Raw genomic sequence first — 21,258 nt, forward strand, 5'->3', positions numbered from 1 at the left:
TGTGAGGAAGAGGACCCAGTCCTACCTGAACCCCACCTTGGTCTAACTTTGATATCCATCATAACCCAACTCCACAGCCGATGCATCCCTCTGTGCTCACCTACCCTGACCCTCCACCCAAACATCCCCAGAAAAAAGAAACTACCAACCAAAATCAAAAATAGTGTTATTAATTCTGGTGTCTCTGAAGCACGAAAAAAAAAAAAGAAAAAAAGAAAAAAAAAAGAAAAACAACCCCCCCCTTCCCACATTTCAGCCCCAAGTCCAGGCCAAGGGGCTGCCCCTGCAGGCAGTGTAGGCCGAGGGGCCAAGTCAATCTTGGCCATGGGCTTGAAGTGGGACCAGCCCATGGGTTTGGCTCTCAGGGCCTGGCTAGGAGGCTGCCTTCCTCAGTTTGGGGAGCCCAGGCCCTGGATTAGGGATGAGAGATCAGGGGTCAAGGTCAGAGGTCTGGGCTACTCAGTTCTGGTGCTCTGGCTAACACAGCCAGAGGTCAGGGTTCACATGTGGGAGCCAAAGCCACTCAGTTCTGTGGTCCAGCAGAAAGGGCCAAAGGCCAAGGGTCCAAGTTACTGAATCTTGGGCTGGGACCCAGAGGGCACCAGGCCACTCAGTACTGATGCTCCAGCAGGGGCTGGGCAGCTGGGCTCTCTCGCTCCTCAGCAGGGACAGGCCAGTCGCCAGGAGCCCCAGTCGGCGTGCCACTCTCAGGAGCACTGCTGTCCAAGCAAGAAATGTCCTGTGCTGCTCTGGGGGGTGAGGCATTGGTGCTGATATCTGGGCTGAGGCTGAGGTCTAGGGGTGCCTGAGGGAGGGAAGACAAGTTGGTGGGAGAGCAGACCTGAGCTGCCTGGGACCCAACCCTCCATAAGACCCTTACCTGAGATTTGGGGGTGCTTCCTTTAGGGCTCCCTGAGGCTGGCTCCCCCTCGGATCCCCCCAGCCCCTTCCGAACCCCCAGGGTCCACTTCCCACTGGGACCCTCAGAACTAAGGAGACCAGGGCCAGGGGGCCTTGAGGGCCGGGGACCCTCAGTGGGGGCAGGCGAAGCAGGAGATGGTCCAGGGAGCCGAGGGGGCGGCCACTGCAGCAGAGGAGGGGGGCGCCCATCACCAGAGCCGCTCAGGGAGGGCCGTGGGCCCCAGCCCGGGCCTGGTGGGAGGGGCTGGTCACCACCGCCTGTGGGAGACAGATAAGAGGGCAGAGACCTCAGTCAGCTAGGCTGCCCTCATCACACACTACTTCAGCCTGGCCTTGCCCGCTTACCTGCTGTGTTCTCAGGTGTGGGCTGTGCCAAGGGGGGGTTATTGCTGAGAGAGGTCAAGCCACCGCCTCCACCACAGTCAGAGTCATCCATGTTCCCGCCACTATTGCAGCCGGCACCACAGCCCTTGTGAAGCCTGGGGAAGAGGAGGCAGAAAAGAAGTGGGTAGGGGTGGGGATGGGGGTGCAAAGGCCTCACAAGCACGAGTTTCTAATCCAGGACAAGTCACCTAACATCTCAGAGCCCCTGTCTCTAAAAGGTTTTGTCACCTACTTTACAGGGTTTAAGGGAGACATTATCAACAGCACTTTAGGCTAAAGACCACTTTCGACTCTGGCTGAAGTGGGTGTGCGTGTGCAGCTGGGTCAGCCCTGGTCCTGGGGCTCGTTCCTGGCTCCAGCCCTTCCTCAGTCAGACCCGGGAGGGAGCTGCTTCATCTCAGGACCTCCTCAGCTCCCTGCTCCGTGAGCCTGGCCTCACAGGCTGGAGGCGGTGGTCAGAGCTCACCTCTCCCAGCTATGCAGGAGCCAGCGGGCGATGGCGCCCAGGCTGACAGGGCCACCCCACAGCGCCCGCAGCTGGGGGTGGCTGCCAGCCAGCGAGGTGGTGAGGGGCGACACGTAGATGGGGTAGCCCAGCGGCTGGTCGCAGGAGGAGTTGATCATGTTGCGGAGCGCCTGCTTGGCATTCTGGATGCTGCCTCGCTCGGGGTTGCGGTTGCGCAGGAACACCAGTTCCTGCTGTTGCCCAGCCCACAGGCCGCGCACACATTCCCGGTTCACCTGCGGGCGGCCACGTGCGGGGGTCAGGAGGTCAAAGTGGAGGGAAGGGGGCCAGGTTGGGTAAGCGGGCCATCCCCACCTTGATGACACGGAAGCTGAGGTGGCGCCGGTTGAGCATGATGATCTTGTACTCATCCGAGGCGTCGTCCAGGACGTGGCGCAATGCCAGCAGTGAAGGTGTGTTGCTGAGGATGGCGCTGCGCCAGGCTGGGTCGCCCTCATGGGAGATGACCAGGCGCTCCTCGTTGGCTGCAATGGCATCATAAAGGGCAGCCGGCTCCTCGTACTCATCTGGGGACGTGAAGTGGTCCTGAGGGGAGGACGGGAGGACTGAGAGCAGTGGCCCTTGCCCTGGGGATGGGTTTCACCCCCTGGCCAACCCACCCTGCCTGGGCACACCTCTCCCTACTTGGTGAAGCTTTAGGGCCATGCGAACCCCAGGTGCCACCACGCGGTGAAGCAGGTCCATGTCGGCAAAGACCCACTCGTCCCGTGGGGAGGTAATACGGAAGTCTCCCTTAAACAAGGCATGCAGACCGTAGAGGAAGGGCTCCAGGCTGGGGAAGAGGAGGATGGGAAGTGAACACACGGAGGGCTCTCAGGTACCTGAGCTCTGGCTCTTTGTGCAGTGATCTGAGCGGAGACCATTCTTCACACTGGGTCTGTTTTCCCTTCTTGCCAAGGCAGTCAGTCTCTGCCCGTGTCCCTCCCAGGGTGGGGAGGAGCTGTAAGGTCACAGTGGGGAGACGCCTTGCCCATGAAGATGGATGGGCTGATGTGGCCCCTGAGAGCTCTTTATGGAGGTGGAGGAAGGGAGAGTGATAGGCCTGGGTGGACTTGTAGGCACTCACCTGGCAGACATGCTGTGCGAGGCTGTCCCCAGGGCCCGGCGGCCCAGCACACACAGGCCAAAACACAGCGTGACCAGCGGCGAGTTCCAATCCTGGTCCACAGGCTGTGGCACAAGGACCCCCATCCCCAGAGCCCAGCTCAGACCTGGGACAGGAACTTCAGGTAGGGACTGGGGCCCAGGCTGAGGGACTCTGAGGGTTAAGAAGAACCCACACAGGGACGGGGGAAACTGACGGGGGAGAAGGAAGCCCCAGGGTAGTGGTGGCCGGACCTGGCTGCGCCGGGAGGCACAGTACTGGATCCACTCAAGGTGTACTGCGCAGAAGGAGGGCAGCGAGAGGCCGGAGAGGCGAAGGTCATAGTCCTCATCCACGCTCAGCGAGAAGGTGGGGTCTGAGTCAGCATAGCCAGGTGCCCGCACAGGACGCAGGGCCGTCGCGATTCCCTCATGGCTGAGCCAGGCCTCCAGCTTTGGTGAGCGGCTCACATAGTAGATGATGCTCTGGGAGGAGAGGCTAGGGTCAGTGACTGGGATAGTGCCCTCACCCTGGCTACTGGAGGAGACAGCTTCAGGGTAAAGAGGCTTCTTTTTCCCTTAGACTGAGCCGAAGTCGGCTTCCTAGGACACTGATCCTGTGTCCCATCTCAACTCCCTGAAGCCACACAGGCAAGTCTGTTTCCCCTTCACTTGGCCAGAAAGGAGGAAGGCGAAAGCAGCAGGAAGCAACCTTCCTGATGGAGCATCCACTGGTGGGTGCTGCACCGGGACAAGGGCTTACAATGCCTGCCCTGTTAATCAGGGGAACTGAGGCTCAGACAGACAACAGACTTGCCTGAGGTTACAAAGCAGGGCAGACTGAGCTGGGGCTGGAACCCTGGGACCTTCAACACTATGATGCTGTAGGATCCAGATCTCAGAGGCCTTGGAAGGTCAGACTAAGGTAGTGGGGCTGCCTGTAGGTCAGTGGGGTGCCCCTAGATCATGGGTGCCCTTAGGCAGCTGAAGTATGACAGCCACAAGGTTTTAAAAGCCAAAAGCACAGCATCTTTGCCCAAAGTTAGGGGCTCCAGGACCTTAAGAGATTCTGCTGGTTTTGAAGCAGGGGTTTAAGCAAATGGAGAGGCGGTTTTGGAAGGTAGGTAGCTGGCCGAGCTAGGATGGACAGGCAGTGTGAGGCTGGCAGTTGGCAGCCAGTAAGGTCACCGGGATTCCATGTGCTGCCCTGGGATGGAGCCAGTGGGGTTGGTCTTCTGCCTGGGTAAGGGTGGGAAGTTCAGAGCTGGGGAGGGTGGTGCAGGTGGCTATGAACAGAGGGAACCTAGGCAGTAGGGGTGTCTAGCAGGGTGGCCTTGGTAAGTTATGGAGAGGCCAAGAGCCTGGGCAAAATGGCCACAGTACAAGCCAGGAAGAGCCAAGGGCCTCAAAGAGCTGTGGGAGGTGCAGGGACCTGGGGCCATGGTTATAGGTGGGGCCTCATCAGTTCAGTTCCCAGCACATGAGGGTTTGCCTAGTGGCTGAGACCTTGGCCTCAGCATTACCTTGGCTGTGGCAAGTGGGTGAGCAGTCAAGAGAGGGCTGGGTGCCCCTTACCAAGAGGAAGAAGGACCAGGAGCCTAACAGGGTGAAGAGGGTAGGAGGGCTGGGGGGCAGCTTTGGGCCCCAGGCAGACTGGCTGCAGACTGGTCTTGCTCAGAGGACGTCTCCACAGTCTGGGCACCACCACAGCCCCCAGGAAGAACCAGGAGAATAAACCTTTGGGGGTCGGGGGAGGAGATGGCCCAGCAGAGAAATTGCTCCACTAACCTTCACCACCTCTACTGTGTTCTGTGAAACCAGCAAGCCTGAGACCCAGCCCTCAGAGTGGTTCTCAGGAGCAACAGCTCCCGCCTGCCAGCATCTGCTGGGAGCGTGACTCTGCTCACTGAACCTTCACAAGCCTCACGACGGCGGCACCTTTTCTGCCCTCATCCGACCTCACTGCAAGCATGGGTCTGTGAGTCTCAGTTTCCTCAACTGAAAAAGGGGCTAATTACACGGGCCTGCCTCTTTCAGGGGTTGCTGAAAGTACCACGCAGCATAATGAACATGCCTGGGCTTAGGAATGCTGAGAGGACCCCAAGGCTTCAGCTGCAGATGGATGTCGGGGCGGAGGGGTTGGACTGAATCTCTCACCCAACTGCACTTAGTGACTCCCGGGAAAGGATTGGTGGGAGGCACCGAGAGGGACCAAAGTGGCACACGGAGGGCTCTGCCTGGTCTGCCACATGGGACACATCCCTGAACTGCCCCAGGCCCAGGGGGCTGCCCTGCACACCTGACTTCCCCCTAAGCCCCACCCTCAGCAGCCCGAATTCATCCTTTCAAACTTCATCCCACACTCCATCTTGGGCAGAATCTTCCCTGGGTCCTCCAGGCACCTCTACGTGGCCCTGATTCCGCCCAGCTTTTGAGGCAATTGCAGCAAGTCGGCTTCCCCTTGGGACGAGAAACTTGGTGGGGTGGTACTCATCTCAGTCTGCCAGGCAGGGCTTGGCTGGGGCCTGCTGCACAGCCGTGAGGTTATGCCAGCCTTAAGCCGGGCTCGAGGGAGGCAGTGGGGTGGCCTGGGCAGGAGAATCTCTCTCAAGATGGGAGAGGAGGGTGGACAGCATCGTCACCCCTGGGTGACCTGGGGCTAGGGATGTCTCTTTCTGGACCACAGTCTCTATCCTGGTGAAAATGAAGAGTGGGGGGCTCATAAACCCTTCCCTAGGAGTGGATGACTAGATGGAAAAGACAGCAAAGTAGTTTCTCTGACGTGTGACACAGACGGGGTGCCCACTGGCAACAAAAGGACAGCTAGGGGATGCACAGGACTGCCCTGGAGAGAACCTCAGGTGGGCAGGCTCACCTGGGCTCCAACAAGTCACGCTCCTGGCCCCACACACGAGCCTCAGGGCAGATGCTAAGAGAGCATGAGGAGACCTGGACTGTGACCTCTGCGCACCCCCCTCCTGTAGTGCCCTCATCGTCCTTGCCATCTCACAGGACTGAGATAATCCCTGCTTCTTAAGGGGGTAAACTGAGGCATAGCAAGGGAGGTGATGTTGCTGGCTTCCTAGAATCCAGTCCAGGGCTCCTTCTGGACCCCACACTGTTCTCACCAACTCTCTCCACCCCCAACAGGCCTCAAGACCCTCAGTCCTGGCTTGGAGTGCCCAGACTGAGACAGGGAGGCCCAAGCCTGGGCTAAGCTAGCTCTGCCACTTTCTCCTGATTTTGAGGCCTCCAGCAAGTCCTATTCCCCACTGCAAGCCAATCCCCACATCTGAGGCAGTGAGGCCTCTCCTGGAGGGTGTGGGCTTTACCCAGCTCAGGGGAGGTGCCTGGCAGAGCCCACCTCTCGGTAAGCACCACTGCTTAGCAGCTGCTCCTAAAACTGTCGTTAATGCCACCACTTTTAGCATCACTGTGGGGCAAGGGGTGGGGGCTGGTGGTCTAGAAGGCTGGCCTCAGGAATGCCCCTCCCAGGACCAGAAGCCCAGTAAGACCTATACACTTGCTGCCCATCTGCCCCCAGTACTCACTGCCCAAGGCAAGCCTCCTGGAGGAGGGTGAAAGGAAGCCCCCATCCCAGGCACCCCACTGTCAGAGTCATACAGGCCTTCGAGCCCAATGTTTTAGCGCTGGCACTTTGGAGAATGCTTAAACTCTCTGAGGCCTCTGCTTCCCTTGGGCAAAACAGGCTCCCGAAAATCCAGAAGATGGCATTTGGGATGCTCCTGGCCTGCGAGCACTTACAGCGGGGACCCCTGCCGTACCTTAACGTAGTAGGTGATGAGGATCTTGCGGAGGTCGAAGACCTGTAGCATGGAGGCGGCATTGTTGTCACTGATGCTGTAGCCCTCCAGCACGTACTTGCTGGCCGTCACTTCCCAGGCCAGCCAGCGCTGCCCGAAGGCAGCATTGAAGGATAGGACCCTTGGCAGGTGGCCAGGCTCGCAGCAGCAGCAGCCCTCATCCTCCTCCACGCCCTCTGTGATGGCCTCCACCTCACGCTGCTGGCAGTATGTACCTGCAGGGAAAGGATGCCCAGTCAGGGGGCCATGAGGACATCCCTGCCTGTCAGCTCCCCAGACTACCCAGGCAGGGTGCTGGAGGTCTCCCACCATTCACCCTCCATGGGGATGCTGCGGGAGTACCTAAACAAATGGGTTAACAAATGAGCCCCTTTCTCCTCCTAACTCGCAGGGGCCACAGTGGGGTGGAAGTGGGGTGGGGGTGGAGTGAGGTGGGTGGTGGACAGGGTCTGATCCCTCATTTATAGAGAAAATGACTAAAACTCAGGTTCATGGTCCTTCCAAGCTGTGTTTAGAGCCCCTCTGCACTTGGGAGTCCTCTTCCGAAGCTGGCATCTGCCAAGCATCTCCTTCCTGAGGGCAAGGAGCCAGCTGACTTGCTGAGGCTTATGTGTGGCACCCAACCTGGGCCAGACCTGAGAGCACAGGGCAGGCCAGTGGGAGTTGGCGGGAGAACCCAGCACTCCAGGCCCCAGCTTTCACTGGAGCAGCCTGTTCGCTACAGACCTGCCAAAGTCACCCCTGCCACCTCACTGCTCAGACTGAGACAGCCAGGCCTGGGGAGGAAGAGTACCTTGCTCAAGGTCCCCAGCAAACTGGGACAGGGCAGGGGTATATCCTAGCCCTCACACTAGCACATGCAGCGCCCTGCGGCTGGCCCTGGCCCGCAGCTCACCCCGGAACTCCAGGCCACGCAGCTGGAAGGTGACAAGGCCATTGCCGACCTCAATGAGGTGCACCAGGGCGTTGAGGTAGTCGGAGGCCAGCACAAAGCAGTCGCCAGGGCCGTAGTTGCCCCAGCGGCCAAGCACCAGGTCCCCACACAGCGTGTGCTGCAGCGAGCGAGTCAAGTGCTCGTAGAAGATAGAGTTGAGGTTGTTGTCGTCAGCGCCTGGGGCCCGGGAGAGATGGACACACGGGCGAAGCGGCAAGTGAGCAAAGTTCCCTCTCCAGGAAGGTCCCACCCCAAAGGCCCCTGATGGCCAGGTACACACCAGGATTCCGGTCCAGCTGTGTGACCAAGCGGGTGTTGGAATGATCCACACGTTTAGTGCTGTCCAAAGAGAGAGCGACAACAAAGTCAGCCAAGAGGGCGAGGCTGCCGAGGGTTCAGGTGACAGTTCCCGCTGGCCCCCCACCATGTCCTTCCTGAGCCCACAACCCTGTGCTCTCAGGCAGATGCCACAACAGCCCCATTACACAGCGGGGGCTGAGTCTCAGGGACATGAGTGGACACACCCAGGACCACGCAGCCAGGAAGCCCAGGGTGTAGTGCCCTCTCTGGGTTGGCTCGCCATGCCCGGCACTCACACCTGAACTGCGGGCCCTCACAGTGCCAAATCCAGCCTGGGCTCCAAACCCTTCCTCTCCCCCAGCGACTCTCCTCATCCAGCCACCTCGCTCCTCTCCCAAGTCCCTCTGAGCAACGCATCAGGCACTCGCTTCCATGTCCACGAGACTCACTTGTAGTCACGCTCCCAGAACTTGAGGGGCCGCGCGTAGGACATGATGAAGACCGCGCTGCCCAGCAGGGGATTGAGTGGCGTGGAGAAGAGCGCGGAGAGCAGGGCCTGAATGAACAGCATAGCCGAGTCTGGGCCCGAGTCAAGGAGGTGGCAGGCACACAGGACTGTCCCTGGCCTCTCTCACCCTTCCTCTGCCCCTGCCAACCCGCCCGGCAACCCCTCTCCCAGTCCACGGCCCTCCCTGCACACCCCCACCCAGGCAGTGGGTAGCAGGCCGGATACGGGGCACAGCGAAGGGCTGGGCAAAGGCGTGGAAAGCCGAGCCCCAGGTGATCTGCCAGGGTGCGATGTAGGTCAGCACAAAACGCAGCTTGTACAGCAGGTCCCACAGCTGCAGGATGGACAGGGGAGAAAGTTCAAGATACATAGGCCACTCACAGAAGCAGGGGTCTACCAAGTACCCATTCAGAGCCTTGGGGCTACCCCACTGGCTGCCCACATGGGAGTCAAGCTCAAGATCATTCCCAGCCACTCCTCTCTCGACCTGCCTCAAAGAACCCAATACTAGACAAAGCAACCACTCTAGTGAGCATTAGCCATTTAATTCATATAACCACCCTGAGAGCCTCTTACTGCTGTCCCATTTCCCAGATGGGAAAGTTGAGGCTCACAGAAGACAGAATAGGTAAATGACTTGCTCAGGTCTTGCCAGTGACTCAGTGAGGCCAGGCCTCCACTGTGGTACTGTGAGTTGAGAGTCATAGGCCCTGCCCTCCAAGGGGGACATCTCCTGGATGTCTGGATCTCCACCATCCTGGGTCAGACCAGAAACCAGACTAGAGTGCCCATGTGAGAAAGATGAAAGCTCAGGCCTGAGCTGGGGCACCCTTGCAGACACCACTGCAGGCCTCCAGGACAGTGCTGGGGAATGGTCCTTTGTTCAAATCCTGGCCGGCCACCAATTCTCCAGGAGACTTGAGGCAAGTTACTTCCCCTCTTTAAACCTCAGCTTGCTCACTGCTCCTGGAGGAGCTGCTGCAGAGGCCCACAGAGGGGCTAATGTGGAGCAGTGCTACAAGGACCAAGGCCCCCAGGGAAGGTTCCCCCACTGAGGCAGAAGAGTTCTGCTCCAGCTGCACCACCTAGAGTCTGCAACACGGCCACCAGCTCACCTTGCTGCAGAACAGGGACATGAGGAAGTAGTCGAGCAGAAAGCCCTGGGAGAGGCGCGGGTAGTCGAAGTGGAAGAGCAGGACGGTGAAGGCCAAGGTCAGGTACTGCTGGGGTGGGCAGCAGAAAGCTGAGCGCAGCAACTTCAGCCCAGCCACAGTCATCAGCAGCGCCCGGCAGCTATGGGCGAGGGGCAGGCGTTAGGTGGCAGGCGGAGACTTGGGGCAGTGGGTGTGGGTGCCCATCTCACCAGCCCTTGCCTAAGCTCTGCAGATATGGACCCTGCTCTTTTGGGCCAGTGACTCTTAGTCACTGCTCTCTCAAGAGGTCACCCCCGTTAGACTCATTGGAGGGACACACATGCTTTCCAAGAGGCAGCTGCTTCAATGGAAAGGGTGTCAGAACTTGGAGTCCTACTTAAGCTTGCTGGGCAACTGAGGCAGGTCTCCTTCCCTCTCTGGGCCTCCGTTTCCCCATGTGTCACACTGGGATGTAAATGCTGGGATGGCCAGGGGGCCAGCGGTCCTCACTAGAGACAGAACTTGTCCGGGTGGCTGACGATAGTGTGGGCATCCACTGTGAGGGCGTTGAGCACCACAGCAGGGTAGATGAGGTACTTCTCCACGCACTGCAGGCCCGCGTACAGCTTCTCAAACCACATCACCTGGGCGGCACCTGAGACAGCAAGTGGGGAGGTGGGACTGCTGGCTAGCACTTGGCCCTCCATACTCCCCCCACCACAAGGCCAGGACAGGTGTGCTCTCCAAGGGGACCTGGAGGGAGGGCAGCCCACAGGACAAGGGGATGTGCTGTTCTGGGTCCCTGGAGACTTTGAGCAGGTGAGGGGGCGGGGTTGATCTTTGACAGTTCAAATGAGGGAGACCAGGCCCAGGTAGGGGGTGTCGGGGACTTAGGGCCAGTGCTCTGCCCATTTAGCTGTCTGTGAAAGCAAGGCTGCCGAGGACATCTCAGATGTCCACCGGAGTCAGGAAGGCTGGGTGAGGCCCAAGCGCACAGAGATCCTGAGCTGCAGGGCTCTTCTGAAGGGGCCACTGCCACTTGGCGCCCGCTGACTGTAGCCACAAGGGGATGCTGGCCCAATAGGAAAAATCCTTCGTTTAAGAAGGCCCGTGGACCTTTGAGTAACAAATCCAGAGGTTTAAACACAGGCACAAGGGTGTTTTTGTCGCACAATCCAAGTAAAAACATGTGCCAAGCTGATCTAGTTCACGGGTAGCCAGTTTGTAATTCTGGACAACAGATTCCTTTATGGCTCTAGGATTCTACTTTTTCCATCTCCTTAGAGACCACAAGGTGGGCAGGAAAAGGGCAGAGCAGGCAGAGTGAGAGCGAGGCAAGGGCTGAGTCGGGCACAGAGGGCAGGGGAGGGTACAGAGAGCAGTGAAAGGGCCACAGGGTCAGCACCAGTGCAGACAGGGCGGGGTGGGCAGAGGCTGCCCCCTGCTGGCACTCTGAGCTGAACAGACCATGCTCTTGACAGGCTGCAGGTCCACTGCTGGGGGCAGGAGGGGCAGAGGGGTCCCAGCTTGCGGGGAGGAGGGCACTCACCACGCACTTCGTATTGGCTATACTCCAGTGGCTTCAGCACAGGCTGTGACAGGCAGAACCATGGCAGCTGCTTGCGGAGTTGTGGCAGTAGGTAATGTGTGAAGAAGCCCACGGCCCCAGCCAGAGCATACAACACAAAACCCAGCACTGACTGCAAGAGGGAGATATGGGAGTCTCAGCTAAGGGGAGCAGACCAAGGGACCACAGGGGTCCAAGAAGGACACGAGACCATGGCTGCCCAGGGCCCACAGGATCTGGCAAAAGGTGGGGGGGGGGGGCGGGTGAGCCTGTTCCACACGAACCTTCAAGGCAATGAAGACGGTGCTGGCGCTGATGGCAAAGGTGAGCACAGCAATGACCACACACATCACCAGGTCAGAGTGCAGGACTTCACGCTGCGGGGCCGGGAAACACCAGCTTGGGTGTCCCTGTCATCAAGTGGCTGACCACACCCCCTCATAGACCTCCAACCCAAGACTAGAATCCTGAACTCTGGGCCCTCACCACTGACTGGCGCATCTTGTCTGGCAGTGGGTCTGGGAGCTCGGCACGGGCTGTCTCCAAGCTCCGTTCCTCCAGCTCAGGGAAAAGCTTGCTCCGGATCAGAGACCTGGGGTAGGTGAGAAAAGTCAGGGGCCTGGGCCTGGGGAGGCTGCCCCTCCTCCCACAGGCCCAGGGTCAGGTGGTGACAGGCACATGCACAGACCTAGAGACACCCCCCGACCAAACCCTTGCCATGCAGACACGCGCACGCACGCACGCACGCACGCACACAGACAGGCACGTGCAGGCACCCACCAGAGCACGGTGGGGTCACTGCTTTGCCGGCTCAGGTGGTAGGACAGCGCCACCAAGAGGCCACAGAAGACGGAGAAGAGGACAGGGACGTGCTGCTCTGGCCAAGGAGTCTGGGGAGAGAACCCATGCTGGTCAGGGGAGATGAGGATAAGCATGGGGGTGGGGGTACCCCCACCCCTGCCGTGGGAGAAGCCACTGCTGAGTCCATGTCACAGCTCGGTCCCAACCACCCCCCTGGGCTTCAGCATGCCCCCCACCATACAGGTCACCCCTACCTTGATGGCGCCCAGGCAGAAGCCGTAGAGCAGGGCAGCAGCCAGCAGGCTGCGGGAGAGGCTGAAGACTGCAGTGAGCGGGCTGGTGGCGGCTGCGGGGTGAGAAACAGCAAGTAAAGCCCAACTCCTGCCTGCTGACACCCCACCTCACCGCCTCCTGCTGCCCCTCAACTCCCAGAGGCTAACCACCCCTGGAACTTGTGTCCAGCCCACTGTTGTCTGCTTCCCCAGCCCAGAGAGGCCTTTGGGACTCCTGGCACGCTCAGGTTTAAACCACTTGCCTAGGGGAGGAGGAGAGAGAGGGTAAGAGATGGGGTCCCAGAATCCAAGACGTAGATGCAGGAAAAGACTCAGTGAAAGGCTAGAGCTGCAGACCTAACCCATGGCCCCTCCTGGGCCCCACACAGCATCCTGACCCCTCAGCCACCCGTGGGCCCCATACCTGTGCCCCCAAAGCCGTGCATGTCTATCTGTTCCAGCAGGTACATGAGGCAGGTGTTGACCTGGGGCAGGAGGCCCAGGAGGAAGACGAATGGGAAGCACAGGGTGAACACTAGCAGGGAGGGGACAGAGAAAAAGCAAAGGCCCGGTCAGCCTGCAGGCTGCACCTTGGTCCACCCTTGAGGCCTCGCTCCCTCAAGCAACCTCAATGCTGCCCAGTCTTACCAGTGGCCACATCACGGGCACAGAAGAAAAAGGAGGCAGAGAAGAGTGTGAGGCCATAGAGGGAGACGGGCGGGAAGGGCTGAGCTGAGCCCAGGGCGTCCAGCAGCCAGATGAGCAAACAGCAGATGCAGAAGTAGACGGGCCGGCTGTACGCGATCACCCAGTTGTGGCCCTGGGGAGGGGGCCTGTGAGGAGTCGGGCCTCCCCCACTGAACGCCCTGCTTGCACATGCACACACAGGCTCATGCACACTCATGTGCCCCAGGCCTGGCCCTGGGTCCAAGACAGAAAGCTTGGCAGGGTGGGGGCAGAAAGACCAATGATCTGGGGGTGATGGGGGTGGTGAGGGAGGCCTGCCTCTCCACAACCCAAACCCCTCCCCACCTGGTCTCAGCCCGGCCCAGGGCCCAGGCCTGAGTCCCCTGGGGAGAGGTGATGCTCTGCTGGGACTCACATGCATGGGAGATGCGGCATCAGGCTGGACACTCTGGAAGAGACAGGAGCTACATTAGCAACAAGAGCCAGCACCCACGGGAGGGTCAGAGGCCCCAGGACCAGTTCAATTCCATACCTGGGCTGCTATGAGTGACCAGGGAAGGACCCTAAACTATTCTGAGCCTTAATTCTCTCATTTGTAAGATGGCGGTGGTTGCAGGGGATCTAAAGCATCTGATCTGCTTTCTAGCTCAACCCATTCAAGACGGGTCCAGGGAAGAGGGCATCTGGGAAGAGGTAGGAGGGAAGGAGACCCAGGGAGCCACGCCTGACCTTCAGCAGGGAATACTGGCAGGAGGCGATGACCAGGCAGAACTGGAAGACCCAGATGTCGGTGAAGAAGCCCTTGAGCAGCAGCAGGTAGCCCAGGAAGGCGACAAGGCTGCTCAGGCCGACACCGAGGATGTTCTCCACCAGCCCCCGAGTCCTGGAGAGACAGCAGGGTCAGAGCCCACCTCCTTTCTCACCCGCTGACAGGGCCAGGGGTTCAGGGTGGGGACAGGACCCAGCCACAAAGGCCCACATCCGGGCCTGTGCCCATGCCAGCCGTCACCCTGAGGATCCAGACCCGTGACCTCTCGGGGCAGCACCAGGTTGCCACCCTGCATCTCAATCCCAATCTTTGCCACCTCAGAGGACCCCGAGGACTCCAGGTGCCACCGCCCTGGGATTTGCCCATCTCTGGTTCCTACATTCTATGCACGCAGGCAATGCCCAGCCAACATCAGTCACAGGGCAGAGAGGAATCCAAAGCACGGGAAGCCAGGACACAGGTTCCAGGCCCAAATCATCACCCAGACAATAAACATCACCTGACTCCTCTGACTTCCTGGGCCTCAGTGTCCTCTTGGAAAATGGGAAAGCTGAGACAAACGGTTCGCTAGCTTTTTGACTACAAGATTCAATTTAATTGGATCTAACACAGAAGCAAATAAAAAACAACACGCTGAACGGAAATGATGTCTTGAGCAAAGCTCTGGGAGCGAGTGACCACAGCATGACCCACTACACTACTCCTTTGCACCCAGAGGAACATAAATCCCACTGCAGACTCCAGCCCCCTAGGCACCCTCAGTGACCCCAACAGTTAGGTTCTCTAATGCCATGATGACCTCCACACGTTCAGAGCTCAGAAGGCCAGGGATGATCAAGGACTGGGGGCCGAGGTGGGTGAGTACTAACCGGTCCAGCAGGGCCAGCAGAGCGAGTCGCTCATAGCGCACAGAGGTCCAGCGACCAGGAAGAAGCCAGTACTTGTAGCTGTGCTGGGCCCGGGGTGGCGCTTCCTCCATCAGCGTCTGCTCCTGGGATTCGTGCAGGGAGTCCTGGTCCAGCAGGTCAAACTGCGGTCCCCACGGCCGCGGCCATCAGCCCCGCGCCCCCCCATGTGATCCACTGCCACCCCTCCCAACAGCACACACTGGCTGGTCAACACAAAGTCCCCACCATCTAGTGGCCCCATGCCCTGCCTGATCCTCCATCCAAGGGCCTGCTCTTTTCTCCAGGTTCCCAGGACATGGATCAAGGGCTGTAGGGACCTCTGGAGCTGCCAGGAGCCAGAGTTACTAGCTCCTGTGTCTGTCTTCCCCACTTAAGCATCTCACACCTCTTCTTGGGCTCAGTGAAATCCACCTTATCCTTCCAGACCCAGCATCAATATCACCCTCGTCCCAGGGCCATCAGTCACCCAGATAGGACAGGCCTAGCCTGGAGCACACAGAGTGCTGGCCCTGAGGACAGGCCTAGATGCCAATGCCAGTGCTGTGAGACCCTGGGCCAACTACTTAAACTCTTTGGGCTTCCTGCGTCTTTAATTTACAAGTATTTATCAGATACAATTATGGGCCTGTCCCTGTGCTGGGCTCTGGGGACACAATGGAGAGTCAAAGCAGCACGGCCCCTGCCTCTGGAGGTGACCAGCTGTTTAAGGACAACACTGCTATTCCCTATGACAGTTAAGGAGAATAAACACATCTGGAAGGGGCACATGGGGCTTCTGGGTGCTGCCCGTAGTCTCTCTGTGGTCCTGGGTGTTAGATGTGTGGGTGTTACTGTTATGAATGTTCTTTAAACTCTCAGTCTGTGCATTAAACTCTGAGTATTTCTATAATTTTTTTAGCTAATTGCGTAAGCTATTGTCCAAATTGGGACTTTCAGAGCAAAAGGCGGCACTATTAGTAACTGCCGAGACGACTAGCTGGAACAGAGCTCCCCGAGCAATCCCCCACACCAGTTGCCCAGGACAGGGAGCAGCACTGCCATCAGCTGGCCTTTCTGCAGGTGTCACTGCTAACACCCATTGTCCCCGCTAATTGTGGGCCCTACCAGGGTAAAGAAGCTATTCCACATACATTTGTTGAATAAGTAAATAAGCGACTCCTTGAGCCATTCAGGTCCAGGGCCTATGCGCCCCATGCCCAACATCAAAGGTCAGAACAGCTACCTTAGGGCCCCTGGAGCCCTCACTCAGAGCAACCTGTCTGTCCTGGCACCTGGGCAAGTGCTCAGTGGTCTGCCCCCCACCACTGCCCCCTCCTGCAGGTCCTTCCCTGGCCGCTGGCTCCTCACCTCCGGGATCTCCAGGGGCACTCGGCGCACCTGCATGCCCTGCAGGACCACGGGCCGCGGCTGTAGCAGGTTCAGGCCTCCTGCTGCCTCAGGGACATCAGCTGAGTGGAAGCTGGAGGAATGTGAATGGCGGTCCCTGTGGGAACAGCAGCCATGAGGGTCAGCTATTGGCAAGCCATGGAAAGTGGTGGGGTCAAGGCCAAGGCCAAGTCGTGACTGGGGGCCTGAGGGGGCTGCTCAAATACCCAGAAGGAGCACAGGGGTGTTCAAAGGAGGCTCCCTCCCAGGTCGTGGGCTTCCTGGAAGGCCCTGGAAGCCTCCTGCTTGGAGATGCCATGGAGCCAGGGGCCCAAGGGATCCCTGCAGACCAGCCCTTCACCGCTGCCCACCCTTCTCTCCTCCTAGAGGTCCGAGTTGCCCCTGTCCCAGCCCAAAGAAGGGAGAGAGAAAATCCCCCAGAAATGGCAGCCGACTGGCCACTGTGCCAGAAAAGCCCAAGCCTAGAGACTTACCAAGCTCCATTGGCTGCCTGCTCCCCCTGCTGCCCTACAGGGTTCTCATAGCCACCTCCGGCCAGTCCGAAGGTATAGGAACGCCGCACACCTGGGGCAGGGGTGTGGAACACAAGGCAGCCTGTCAGGGACAGGGGCACTGAGGCCCAACCCACAAGGGCACCAGGGCCATCAAGTGGGAAGAACCCCGTGCTGTGTTCCCCTGGACGGCAGCCCAATGCCTGGGTACCAAGAGCTGGAGAGGAAAGGGCCAGCAGGTCAAGAGCTAGTTAAGTGCTCACCATGGGGCCGAGGGGGGCTAGCAAGCATCCAACAGAGCGAGCGCCCCTGCTGGGATGATGACCCTCAGCGGGACGGAAAGAGCGCTTGGTTAGCAGGGATCAGAGGCTCAGCCACTGGACCCAGGGAAGGGCTCACCACTCTCGTCGTAGAAGTAGTGCACAGCACCCTCGGAAGTGTCATCAAAGGTGCAGGCCTCGTGCACATTGGCTCCAGCCCGGGTGAGCAGCAGCGAGGAGGCGAAGTGCAGGGCAGAGGGCAGCGTCAACGCCCGGGAGTGGGAGGCAGCCCGGCCCCGCTGAGCCTCCTGCAGGCTGCTGGGGAGGGGTCAGTTCATGGGTCAGCACCGTCTAGGGCTGGCTGGCCCCCACACCCACTTCTAAGCAGCTAGCAGGTGCTCACCTGGGTGGTGAGCCCATGACAGAGGCTGGGGGGGTGGGGTTGCTGCCAGCATTGTGACGCCTCCGAATCGCCTGGGTCCGCCTTACGTTGCTCGAGCGGTCCCGCTTGCCAGTCTCTTCAGCAACTGCCCAGAGAGAGACCCCAAGTATAAGTGACTGAGGCTTGGACAGAGCCTGGGGAAGGTTTGCAGGATCAGATGCTCTTGATTGGAGCTAAAGGTCCAGCCTAGTCCAACCCCATCCTGGCTCTATGGCCCAGCCAGGTCACCTAAGCTCTCGGGCCTGTTTCCACAGCTGGAGAGAAGGACAACGTCACTCGCCCTGTCCGGCTGCTGGCCCAGAAGGCTTCAGGTGCTAACTGCAGGACCCGGAGCCAGGTGCCTGAGATCCCTCTGCCTTGGTCTCCTCACTGTTGGAGCCCTGATTACCTGAGATGTTTGGCAGACAACTTCACTGAGTCCATGTCTGTCTGCTGCCTGAGACAGAGGCTGACCCGACTCTGACCAGGTCCACTCCAGCTGCCCCCACCCAAAGCCAAGCTCCTATCTAGCTCGCTTCCCTCCCAGCTCTGGAACCAGCACTCACCTCCCCCCACAGCACCTTCCTCTTGCAGCTCCCCCCTCCAGCCAGGCTGGTTGGCAGCAGGTCCCCTACGGGCCTCAGCAGGCAGCACAGCAGGCTCACCAGCAGCCAGCTCCACCCCGGCCTGGGCCTCCAGCTCAGCCTTGGAGCCAGCCAGGGGGCCCCTGAGGACATCACCCCCGGCCCCATCCATGCTCAGCACGCGGGCATGTGTTTTGGCACTGGCCGTACTAGGCGTCCGCTGGGTCCCATAGGGCCGCTTGGGGGGCACAGCAGTCCCCTCCTCAGCCCCATGGGGGGCCCGTCGTTTTCTGGGCCCTCCTGCTGCACCCCGAGAGCTCTCGGGGGAATAGCAGGACGTGGAAGAGGAGCTGTCAGTGCTGTAGCGGCGCTGGGATCGGAGGCTGGAGGCCGGGCTCAGTTCACTGCCCTCGCTGGTGTCATCATCCTCGAAGAAGCCCCCGCCTTCAAGCAATGGCCGCCGAGGGGCACGGCCAGCGGGGGACTGTCTTCGCATGGGCGGCCGCCGTTTGCTAGGCCGCAGCAAGGCCAAGTCCTTGGGCCGCACAACCAGGAGCGGCTCTGCTGGGCCTGGTGGTGTCCCTGCTCCTACGACTGTGTCAAAGGAACGCAGTGTGTCATCTGAGGGGACTCCGGCATCAGGTGAGGCGGGCAGCTCAGCCTCAGAAGGTGGGTCTGTGTCGCTGCCTTCGGGAGCTTGCCCACCAGGGGGGCTGTCCAGGTGGGTCGAGTTGGTCTTCTCGCTCTTGAAGCTGCTCAATGTCTCCCTGTCAGTGCCGCTGAAGCAGGAATCTGAGGAGCCAGCTTTCTGGGGTGTGGGCTCCCCTGAGCCCCGCCGGTCCAGGGGCTGGTAGCCGCTTGCTCCCCGGCGTTGTTCCCGTCGACTGCTAGTCCTCACCAGGGCCCGGTCAGGCCGGGTCAGGGTCAGGAAACTCTTGCTCAGCTCCTGGCTGAGGCTCCCCTTCAGCAGGGGGCTCATGGGAGTGTCAGCTACACTGCTCCCACTCCAGGGGGCTCCATCTCCAGCCAAGGGAGACCGTTCTGATGAGTCTGTGCTGGGGAGAGATGGGTCTGGGGCAGCCCCCGGGGGCGTCTGGGGAAGGTCTCCAACTATCAGAAGACAGAAAGACAGAAAAAGAGAAAAGGAACCGATAACTAAGGGGGGGTCCTATGGCCCCTGCCTTCCGAGAGCCCAAGTGGGGCAGGACATTGAGAAGGCCCCATCTAAGAGAACAAAGAGAGCACCACGGGTACAAAAGTTGGGGTGACTCAAAGACAAGACAGCTAGTCTTCCCCTCAAGCCCCTGCCAATCATGCCCACTCACTCAATTTCTCCTGTGAGCTTAGCTTCAGCATCTCTCGGTCGGCTGAGGTCACAATCACGTTGTTGCTGCCCTGCTCCCGCACCAGCTCCTTGATGTCTGCAACCATGGCCCAGAGGCGTCAGCAGGACCTCGAGGCATCCACATGCCATCCCCTGTTCCACACCACCACCTTCAGCCCTGAGCAGCAGCCACGTACCTCTGAGGGGCCCAGAGTCATCCATTCGGGGCAGCAACTCCTGAGCAGATAAAGAAATGCATAAAGAAGCAAACAAGACAAAAAGTAGGCTCAGGACATACCCATGTTGGGGATGGTCTCCCAGAAGAGGAGTGGGTAAGGCTGAGGGCTGGGACTACTCACCGAGACCTGGTTGAAGCCAAACACAGAATGCTGAGAGCTACAACGTACAGGGGGTGTGGAACTCACTTTCCTAAACACTGTCATCTCCACTCCAGGGTCCCTGGCAGTGGAAAAGAACATCAGCTTTGAAATAATTTTAGCTCTCCATGTAGTACTTCCTCCACCATCCCCACCGCTCCTTCCTCCATAAGGGTCTCCCTTACAAGTCCAGGGCCAACCACAGAACCATTCAACCACTCATGGAGCCAGTGTTCCTTAAGCCCCTTCTCCATCCTCCAGTGCTCAGACCCAGGCACCTCCGTTCCCAGCACAGGCCCTGCCCCCGCCCACCTGGGCAGATTGCTGTCCCCCTGGGCAGGCTCTTCCTCTGGCTCCCCCATGGTAGAGTTGCGCTTCTCCACAATCTCGCCCTGGTCGAACATAGCATGCAGCCGATAGTTCACAGTCTTGATGGTAGCGAAGATGACAGCCACCACAAGGCAGTATACACCAGCCACCATCAAGCTCGGGGGCAGGACCTGGAAGTAGCAGCAAGTCAGGTCCCTCTTCACACAGCCTTGCCCCCTACTACCACAGTCAAGGCTAGGATTCACAAATTCACAAGAAGACTTCATCACCCCTGCATGCACCTGATACAAATACCCTGTCAGGGCATCCTGCCTTCTTTCTAACTAGAGAGAGATTAAGTGAGGGGCTCAAGGTCATCCAAGCCAGGAAAAGAAAAATTTGGCCTCTCCTCCATACACTCCAAACTCTATATTGAGTTCTCTTTCCACATCCCAGTGCCCAAAGCACAGTCCAGAATCTCTGCCAGGTTGCACCCCTCCGTAACATCTGCCCTCCCTTTCCCCGGTGGGAGTTACAGGTGGCGGCAGCGTCTCACCATGTACAGCAAGAAAGGAAAGGTGAGCAGGAAGATCCAGACATAAAGGTGGAAGCAGTTGGAGAAAGTGCTCTGGTGCGGGTCGAAGAACCAACCGCCGGTGAGCGAAGCCCACACCCCCTGGCGCAGGATCTGCAATACCTGCGACCCCATGGCCCCGCCGCTGCTGCGCGCGCCCCACTCCCGGGACCCTCATGGGGGCGGACCCCGGCCCATGCCCCTCCTGGCGCCCGAAGGCCCCGGGGTCGGGGCTTGCGCTCACGCCATGGCCTCCCCCAGCGGGGGAGAGGGGTCTGTGGAGCGAGGGTGCGGGCAGGGGGCGGGGCCGGCTGGGGCAGTCAGCGGTGTGAGACCCAGGCGCGGGGGTGGAGCCGCATCAGGGGCGGGGTCCGGGCCCCCAACCCTGGCCCAGAACTGCTCCCAAGGGTCGGGCCGGCAGGTAGGCGCGGGGCACGGGCCGGGCACCCGTCGGCGGCATCCAGAGGTGGGCGTGGGGTGGGTGCTCCAGAGGTACAGGCGACGGCTCCCTCGGTTCCGGCCCGGGGAGAACCCCGGGACCCTGAGGTCCACTTCCGGGGTCACAGGTCACTCGCTTCTGACTCTGCGCTCGCCCCGCTTTTGCGGGAGCCGGCCCAAGGGGGAGGCCGGAAGAAGGAGCCGCGAGCCGCCAACCTGCAGTAGCGCATGCGCCCGACTAGTCTAGTCAGGACCCGGAAAAGGAAAACCTGGCGGCATGAATGCGCAAGCGCAGGGAGGCGGTAGAGCGATGAGAAGCGGGAGAGCTCTTTGAGCGTGCGCAGAGTCCGGGTCTAAGGGTAGGGACGATCCGAAAGGCAGAAGTGCTTGGGCGCATGCGCACACCTAAGCGATGCCAACCTAGCGGAGTCCACTGGGCGGAACTGAAGGGGTAATTAAGTGGTCATTGAATAATGG

The 21,258-nt window shown here is 59.7% G+C and overlaps 1 protein-coding gene across 7 annotated transcripts; it reads right to left on the reverse strand.

Moving 5' to 3' along the window:
* Positions 1 to 149: 149 nt before the first annotated feature.
* PCNX3 (pecanex 3) lies at positions 150 to 21,151 on the reverse strand. Of its 7 annotated transcripts, none has more exons than XM_010957138.3 (35): positions 20,326 to 21,147; positions 19,773 to 19,960; positions 19,443 to 19,542; positions 19,281 to 19,320; positions 19,085 to 19,180; positions 17,742 to 18,869; positions 17,158 to 17,281; positions 16,894 to 17,072; positions 16,477 to 16,567; positions 15,965 to 16,100; positions 14,579 to 14,700; positions 13,670 to 13,823; positions 13,356 to 13,388; positions 12,902 to 13,073; positions 12,678 to 12,788; positions 12,236 to 12,327; positions 11,961 to 12,070; positions 11,667 to 11,772; positions 11,465 to 11,557; positions 11,163 to 11,313; positions 10,124 to 10,268; positions 9,596 to 9,773; positions 8,706 to 8,814; positions 8,422 to 8,551; positions 7,953 to 8,011; positions 7,634 to 7,849; positions 6,700 to 6,953; positions 3,170 to 3,400; positions 2,898 to 3,001; positions 2,456 to 2,603; positions 2,126 to 2,356; positions 1,772 to 2,046; positions 1,267 to 1,400; positions 881 to 1,179; positions 150 to 805 (listed from the first exon to the last, which is right to left on the reverse strand). In XM_010957138.3, the coding sequence occupies exons 1-35, from the start codon at positions 20,476 to 20,478 to the stop codon at positions 611 to 613; spliced, it is 6,087 nt and encodes a 2,028-aa protein (XP_010955440.2). In that variant the 5' UTR covers positions 20,479 to 21,147; the 3' UTR covers positions 150 to 610. The 7 variants fall into 7 exon arrangements, with proteins under 7 accessions (XP_010955440.2, XP_045374158.2, XP_045374157.2 ...); XM_045518202.2 differs by having other exon boundaries at positions 14,579 to 14,739; XM_045518201.2 differs by having other exon boundaries at positions 150 to 1,179; positions 14,579 to 14,739; positions 16,894 to 17,069; positions 20,326 to 21,151.
* Between the last annotated feature and the right edge of the window lie 107 nt (positions 21,152 to 21,258).

This window comes from Camelus bactrianus, chromosome 10, assembly GCF_048773025.1.
Source record: "Camelus bactrianus isolate YW-2024 breed Bactrian camel chromosome 10, ASM4877302v1, whole genome shotgun sequence".
NCBI classification, from domain to species: Eukaryota; Metazoa; Chordata; class Mammalia; order Artiodactyla; family Camelidae; genus Camelus; species Camelus bactrianus.